Source organism: Gavialis gangeticus, unplaced genomic scaffold (assembly GCF_001723915.1).
Source record: "Gavialis gangeticus isolate Ggan-Ray unplaced genomic scaffold, GavGan_comp1, whole genome shotgun sequence".
Taxonomy (NCBI): domain Eukaryota; kingdom Metazoa; phylum Chordata; order Crocodylia; family Gavialidae; genus Gavialis; species Gavialis gangeticus.
Window position 1 is genome coordinate 15,118,788 of NW_017729016.1, and position 8,280 is coordinate 15,127,067.

General features: G+C 41.7%; 1 protein-coding gene across 7 annotated transcripts in view; it reads left to right on the forward strand.

The window, feature by feature from the left end:
- SUN1 (Sad1 and UNC84 domain containing 1) overlaps positions 1-8,280 on the forward strand; it is a 55,181-nt gene that overhangs the window by 20,452 nt on the left and 26,449 nt on the right. For 3 of the 7 annotated variants that reach the window (XM_019512904.1, XM_019512903.1, XM_019512907.1), the window contains 6 exons: positions 1,716-1,838; positions 3,499-3,582; positions 4,252-4,362; positions 5,518-5,634; positions 6,330-6,423; positions 6,903-6,961. In XM_019512904.1, the coding sequence (XP_019368449.1) occupies positions 1,716-1,838; positions 3,499-3,582; positions 4,252-4,362; positions 5,518-5,634; positions 6,330-6,423; positions 6,903-6,961 (588 nt within the window). The remainder of the gene's footprint in view (positions 1-1,715; positions 1,839-3,498; positions 3,583-4,251; positions 4,363-5,517; positions 5,635-6,329; positions 6,424-6,902; positions 6,962-8,280) is intronic. The other 4 variants (XM_019512906.1, XM_019512908.1, XM_019512909.1 and 1 more) reach the window with 4 other exon arrangements.

Below are 8,280 nucleotides of genomic sequence, written 5' to 3' on the forward strand. Positions count from 1 at the left end.
CCCCCCCCCCCCCCCCAATCAACACCACCGACAGTGTCTGTGGAAGCTCGTCGCTGCGCTTGTGCTGCCACCAGCGCTGCCATGCCCCCCCCAGCAGCTGCCAGGGGCACACCTCATTCATGATAACAGCTGTCTTTGCTGGAGAAACTTTTATATTTGATTTCCTCCACTTGCAACGCAGTGAGTGGCGAGCAGAGAAACTTTCTTCCCCATCCCTGAGCAAGAATTCTTCTTAAGCCAGGGGTGGGTTGGAGGGCCGCTTAAGGAGTTTTGGTGAGCTGTTGAGGGCTGGGGGTGGGGCAGGAAGATGCTAATTGAGTCTACTGGGCCTGCCAGCCACCTCCAGGAGCCTGAGGGAGGAGGGCTCTGCCCCCTGAGGGGGGAGGGCTGTGCCCCCCTCCACTCTGCTCAGCTGCAGCCAGGGCCAAGCTGGCCAGGCCATGCAGCACATGGACTCCTGTGCCTCATCGCAGCCATTTCCTCCCCCGGCCCGCCCAGCTTCCTGTTGGCGCTGTGTAGTCCTGACACCGTGGCTGCCAGCAACTGGGCCCGCACAGGATGGGCATGATGCAGCACACAGAGTAGTTGTCCTATCCTCCCACTCCTGGTGTGGCACAGAGGCAGTGGCTCATGGCAAAGTCAGGGGTGACTGCCCAAAGCTGAACCCCCTCTGCACCTGGCACAGACTCACCTCTGTCACCTAGTGGTGCTGTGGTGGCAGCAGCTCATCACATCGGGCAGGATGGCTACTTGACGTGCTTCATTACACCCTGTCCCATATGGGACCGGCAGCTGTGGTGCCAGGACTGTGCAGCTGCAGCACCAACAGGAAGCTGGGAGGGGCAGAGGAGAGTGGCTGGAGCAGAGTAGAATGGGGCACAGCCCTCCCTCCTCAGGCACCCAGCATAGAATCATAGAAAATTAGTGTTGGAAGGGGCTTCAGGAGGTCATCTGCTCAAAGCAGGACCATCCCCAACTAGATCATCCCAGCCAAGGCTGTGTCTAGCTGGGTCCTAAAAACCTCTGAGGATGGCGATTCCACCACCTCTCTGGGTAACCTGTTTCAGTGTCTTACTACCCTCGTAGTGAGAGAACTCTTCCTAATATCAAACCTAAACTTCCCTTGCTGCAAATTTGAAACCATTGCTCCTTGTTCTGTTATCTGCCACCACTGAGAATGGTTTAGCTCCAGTCCAGCTGGCAGTGGCCAGCAATATTTTGCCTGCCCCTCCCTGCCTTATCCCTTTCTTACTCGAGCTGGGATTTTGAGACGTTCACTATCCATGATTTCATAATACTAAGAATTGCTGAATTTTGGAAAAGTTGCACTGTAAACAGTGGCAAAAAGCCAGTTTTTCTTCAAATTATTAATGGCATTTCTCAGATAAATAGACTTTATGGTTTGAGCTATTTTTCTGCCCTCTAAAATTGGTCTCCTAGCTGCAGCTTAGATTTGCTGGCATTGTTGAAGTGTCCTTTTTGTTTCCCTAGCCAAGGCTAACCATAGATAAATGAAATAGGATTAGCAATGCTGCTAACAGTTGTTTCACTTACCATTCATATTCTTGGTTAAGTAACTAAACTTTTATCCACCTCTTCCTTCTGTTTCCACTACTCTGTTGGTATTGCATTTGTCATTATCATGCGTATGTAGGGAAATAACTTTGTATTACTTTTTAATACAACTTATTTTTTAATCCACACTCTTTTAATAGGAGGCACCTTTTTCTACATGAATAAGATTCTACAATTGGTCAAATACGCTGCAACCTCTTTTGCATCACTGTTAGTGCAACTATTTCAAATGGTTCTGTTGAAGCTGGGTTATGAATTTAAAGGTACCTTTTCAGTTTTTCTGTCTCCACGAAAAGCACTACCACCTTGAGGAAAAGCTCAGTACTCACTGTTCTTTTCTGGCTTTTCACTATTCCTCTGTTGTGGCACGGTGTCTTTAGTAAAATGGTTGGTTTCTTTTCTCTTTTTATGTTTATTTGTTGTCTTTTGGAGATACCAATATCCAGGTTAGTGGTGATTTAATGGTGTGGTCATTCTGTGTCCCCCTCCCTTTCCTTCCCCCTTCCTCCCTCCCCCCAGGAAATGTCATGCAGGAATGTTTAAATGGAGAAGGTATTGTATACAAAATAGTGCAAGTTAAATTTTATAAGTCTGTAAGTCAGTATTCTCATGCTTACACGTTTTAGCTACCTACAGTCTTGCTTTTCATGGTCCTAAAACTCTTTTTGTTCTCTCTACAAACCCATAGGTTAACCCTTTGTGTAGGCCATTCTGGTGTTTGGTTTTGGGGTGAATATTGCTTACCTTATAACCAAAATGTTAAATATAACCTGCCAGGAGAGAAAGTAACAGTAATGTTGCTCCTCTGATATATCAAGATGGGCTAAAGGGGATGTTCCACATCCTCCCACTCCTTTGGTAAGGTTTTGGTGTGGTGCTCTCATCCTTTTTACGGTTTGCCAATATTGGCAAGGTTTATTCTGGTCATCTTTATGTACTCCAGAACCTCCAGTAATACAGAATAAGTTGTATGATGCTTGACTTGGAAATTAAAGCGATGAGAGGGTATTTAGGATCTGTTGCTGCAGCTTTTTTTGTGCAGGGGAAGTGGCAGGATTTGTATTAAATATTTTAGTGTGTATTTTTATATTACTTCTGCTCACTTTCTTGTAATCCAGGCTTCACCTGCTGTTTGTGAGGTCTGGACTAGTTCTTTAGTTGTCCATAGTATGTGTTATGAAAAACTGGATAGACCAGGGGCGGGCAATTTATTTTGGGCAGAGGGCAGCTTACTGAGTTTTGGCAAGCCATCAAGGGCCACGTGACAGGCAGCCAAGAGCAGATTAATATTAACTTTCTAAATTTTTTAGGGGCCCCACAGGCCAGATAGAATGGCCTGGCAGGCTGCATCTGGCCCCTGGGCCACATTTTGCCCACCCCTGGGATGGACTAATTGATCTGAATTTGAGATTTTCTCCTACTTGAGTCTCTCAAATTAGAAATTCAGATCTGATGTTATCGCATCAGATTCCTTGGAAAATGCTATGGGACTTTGCAGTTTTCAAGCAAATGTGAAAGCAACTTGTGTTGACTGGCTGCAATTGATTGTAGGCTATTTCAGTTATTTGGGTGCCAAACCAGGGTCCAACAGCAGTCAGACAGCTTTGAGGTGGGGGCCAAATACCCAACCATCTTCTCTAAGAAGACTTGAGCTAAATTTATAAAACAAACACAAACTAGCTTTTGTTAATAGAAGTAAGGTAAAATATGCAGGAAAGCTTGAGGGCAGGGGGTGGGAAAACCCTCATGGTTTTTGGTCAGACCTTTGTAGGTAGACATACAAGTACCATCTTTAAGGTGTCTGGTAGGTGGTGTAATTTCATAAACAGTCGAGATGGGTTAATTTGCTTGCTAATCTAGCTGTTTGGAAAGTTGTAGATTCCCCGAGTGTTAAATTGCTGTGTTCTTTCTGTGTTCTTTCAGCTCACTCAAACTACTGTGGAAGTATGAATGTAAAAGAGTTTCTCAGAGAAGATGGCCATCTTGGTATAAATGGGGAATCTTTGTGTAAGTGCTGCTGGGATTTTGGTTGTAGCCGTGTTGGTCCAAGGACATAGGCAGGCAAGCCTCTTTGAGTAGATGCGATATCTTTTATTAGACCAACTGAGTAGCTGGAAAAGAGTTCCTAGCAAGTTTTCGGGCGCAGTTACTCGTCAGGCATAGGGAGTCTCTTGTGGTCTGAGACTCCAAAGAAATTTCTGTTCCTTGGAGTCTCAGAACAGCAGAGACTTCCTATGCCTGAAGAAGGCTGATTGCACCCGAAAGCTTGCTAGGAACTCTTTTCCAACTACTCGGTTAGTCGAATATAAGAGATCACATCTACTCAAAGAGCCTTGCCTGCCTTGTATAAATGTGGCATTTTTATATGCTACCTTTTTAGCCTGGGTTGGATGTCATTGTGACTTCTAGATGCTACATAGCTACTCCTTAGCTCTGTGAAAGCTGAAAAATTTTTTTGTGTCCAACGTAGACATGATATACAGCTGTATGTGTGTAATGAATATATTTCTGTAACGTAACAGAAGCACATTATATGTATGCCTTCTTAATTTTACTTGTTACCTTAATATTTGGTTTTAGAAAGTGATATTGTGACCTAACTGGCACACATCTGTCTTGTTAGTAATTTTTATTGATTAACTTGTCACATTAATTGACTGTTACCACAACCAACAGGTGATGACTGTAAGGGGAAGAAACATCTTGAAACATACACAACAGTCCACATGCAATCCTCAAGGTCTAAAAGGGTAGCAAGGACCATTTGGCACACCTTTTCTTATGCAGGTTGACTTGCACCTTTTTTTCTTTTGCTTTTATTTTCCATCACAATTTCACAAATGTTAATCACTCATACTGCTTTGCATTTTTAGCTTAACTGTAACTATCAATGTGGAATAGACTGACTTAGGCCATACAAGAATAGTTAAATAGCATTGTATTCTTTGTGGTGTTTGTTATAATATTAAATTGGCTTTTAGGAACTAGCTTGGCAGAGAATCTTCTGTTTACCTATGGTACAATCACACTATAAAAGGAAGGTATGGTAATTTATTATACAGTGTGCATCTTAAAAAGTTAAATTTGTCACTGCAGTTCTGGAAAGTGTTCTGGAAAGCTGACTTTTTAAAGCAAAAGTAGGACAGTGGGGTACTAGCATACATAATATTTTATTTGAATAAACTCCTTTTACCTCTTACCTTTATTTTTAGAGAGCCAGTTTTTACAAGAGGTTTGTCTAGATGATAAATTGTCCTGTGAGAGGACTTCTGTTACTTGAATGGACATAGACATCAAAAATCTTCAGAACTGTATTTGCTGTCAGCACTGTTCAAGCAGCTGAGAAACGTAGTTGTGTAACACACACTTCAGTCAGCTACTCGATTTCACTAAATATTGTGCTGTAATGTCTGTGGCATCCCTTAGTCTAAACATTATGCATCTTTACACGGGGTGAGAGGGGGGCACTTTTTTAATTAGAGCAGCTCTTGGGAGCCACTCTAATTAAACTGCCTGCAGTATCTTGTGTATCCAGCATCCCACACTTCAAAATGACGGTGGGGGCGCTTGAACTAAAGCTCATTTGACAAGCTTTAAAGTGCTCTTGCTGCCATGTTGAAGCCCAGGAACACTGAATACACTTGATGATGGAGTTGCTGGAGTGTGCTAATTAGCATGCTCCAGCAAACTCTATTAATTGAGTCTGCTCCAATGCATTCTAATTTAGAATGTGTCGAAGCAGGCATCAGGCGCGTGTAATAGGTGTCCATTATGTCTGATTGGGGTGTATGGCACTCTTTCTTTTTTTTCTTTTATTTATGTATATAAACTACTTCCATAACATTTCAGACACTAAAGAATAGCTTCTCTAATGTATTTTTGCAAACTGTAGTTCAGGATGTCTGCATGTATGTATATACCGGTTCATTTGTTATATACTAGGTTACTTTGTGCTACGAGCATTGCGAACAGTGGGAACAACAGGATGGCTTGTATCTCGGAAGGTGTTAGCACTACTGTGGCTGGCCATTGTTTCTCCAGGTTATTTTCCTAATCTGTGTACATTTTGCATGTTCTGGGCTTTGACTGGCACACTAGAAATCTACAATATGTTATTATGTGGCTGATAGATTTGGCTGTTTGTGCTGCACTCTTTATGCTTGCTTTTCTATGTTTTGTACTGTCTAAATGTGTTCAAAACTAAGGTAAACTTGTGTTCACAGACTGAATAGATCATTTATTAGGCTGCTTCATCTGGGGGGGGCACTAATGGTTAGACCACACTCCCAGGGCTTGAGATTGGGGGTGGGAATGGCCTGAGTTCCTGATTTGCCAATTAAAACTCCCTGTTGGTTTGGGAAACTTGCTTAATCTCCCATAGACACAATACCCTTTATCAGAAGAATTAATGCTCAAACGTCTTTTCAAAACACAGGGAGACTTTGAGCTGAAAGGTGTCACTCATTTGCAAAGATTTACTTTCTATCCTCATGAAAGTTGTAGTTTTTAACAAACAAGCATTTCATCTTGCTGCATGGCTGTTTGCTGAATATCTGATGATATTGCTATTTTAGTGGTGTTTTGTTTTAGATGGAAATGATTTGCATGAGTTCTTTCTCCTATATCCATCTACCTCAACAGTCTGTTTGCCATACAGAGCATTTTCCACAGCATTTGCATGTGCTTCTGCTTGGTCTCTCTCAGCATATGCTGTAGCACGTGACTTTGTTAATTGAATGTCCTTTCTCTGATAGGTAAGGCAGCTTCTGGAGCTTTCTGGTGGCTTGGAACTGGATGGTATCAGCTTGTTACTTTGATTTCTTTGTTCAATGTGTTTCTTCTTACAAGGTTTGTAGACTTCTTTCTTTTAATTATCATAATTTTTAAATAGAATTTAGTGTCTTGAGCCAAAAATATTTTAAAATTATTTTTCTGTAATGTAAAACAGATTTACTTGTTTTACAAGATGCGTAGCATAAATAAAGGAAACTGATATTTATACTTCATGATTTGGAGTTTCTTCTGTACATTTAATAAATTCTATTTTGCTAACATTGGTTGATTTAACTGGCTATTCTTCTCATTGCAAATGTGAGACCAATGTACTAAATTGCAGCAAACTTCACTCCTCACTAGGAAGCAGAAGTTTTAAGGGGTACATCATTTGCTGATTGATCAGAACAGAATTGAATCTAAAATATTTATAGATGAATTTGAGATTCAGATGAACTTCACAGTAATATCCTGTCTGTTGCAATACAATATTAAATATGGTAGACCCATTCTATATTTCCTGTAAAGTTAAATTCTGACACATGTCTTTTCAGATGCCTTCCAAAAATTTATAAGCTGTTACTGTTTCTCATCCCACTGCTGTTGCTCCTGGGTATGTGAATCATTTAGTTTCCTTTTCAAGTTGATATGTGCTTATTACAAAGGTATCAGAACAGCATTTTAGATTGACTTGCTTTTTATGAAAGAGATGCAATTTACAGCACAAGAGACTGAATTTTTTTTGGCAAAAATTTTTCCACTGTCAATGTGTTTTCCTTTTCTTATGAAAAGAATATCCTTTGTTTTAAGGAGGTAACTTTACTTCCGTTTGCCCTCAAGATCAACAAGACATTCATCCTATTAAGACTTCCCATATGCTACATGGTGATGACTGATTGAATAGTTCTGATTGCATTGTTACAGACCAGGGCTGGCCAACCTGTGGCATGGCAGCCTGTGTGTGTAGCATGCAGCAGATTGGGGAGAGAAGAGGCAGCAGCACAGTGACAGACGGGGCAGGCAGCAGATCAGATTGGGGAAGTGGATTGGTGGCATATGGGCAGGATGCAGGGGTATATTTTGGAACAGCTGCCAAAAAGGTTGGCCCCTATGGTTATATTTGGGTGGTAAGAAAGTAGGGCTGGAAGGGACCTCATACAGTCCTCTAGTCCACCCCGCACCCCCCCACTGGTTCAAGGCAGAATCATCCCCAACTAGACCATCCCAGCCAAGTGTCTGCCCAACCTGCTCTTGAAAACTTCTAGATAAAGTTTCCACAGTTGTTCTAGGCAGTTAGCTACCTTAACCACCCACCTAGTCAGAAAGTTCCTCCAAAATTCCAGTCTAAATTTTCCCTTCTGCAGCTTCTGGCTATTGCCCTTAGTTCTGTCCCCTATGGCCACAGAGAAAAGCCCATCTCCCTTCTGTCTATAATCATCCTTCAGGTATTTTGAAGAACATTATCAAATCCCTCTCTGTCTTCTCTTCTCTTCTCTAGATTTAAATAGCCCTATTCTAGCCTTTCTTCATAAGACTTGCCTCCCAGTTCCTTAATTGTGTTTTATCCTGTGCCAAACTCTGTCCAAACTGTCCACATACTTCTTGTATGAGGCCCAAAACAGGACACAGCACTCCAAGTGAGGCCTTATCAATGTTGAATAGAGTGAAAGAATCACTTCCCTTGATCTGCAAGTGACAGTCCTCCTGTTAGTACAACCCAGTATGCTGTTGGCTTTTTTTTTGCAACAAGAATGTGTTGGCTGTATTTCCCAGAGAGTGCCCATAGTGACTACTTAGAATTAGAGATATTTAGTACTTTCCATTTTAATATCCTATTTGCCAAACTTAATGTTTGGGCTGAAATATTCTATTCCAGATTTCTACCTGAGTCTGAATGTTATTAAACAAGTTAAAAAAAAAAAAAAAAAAAGG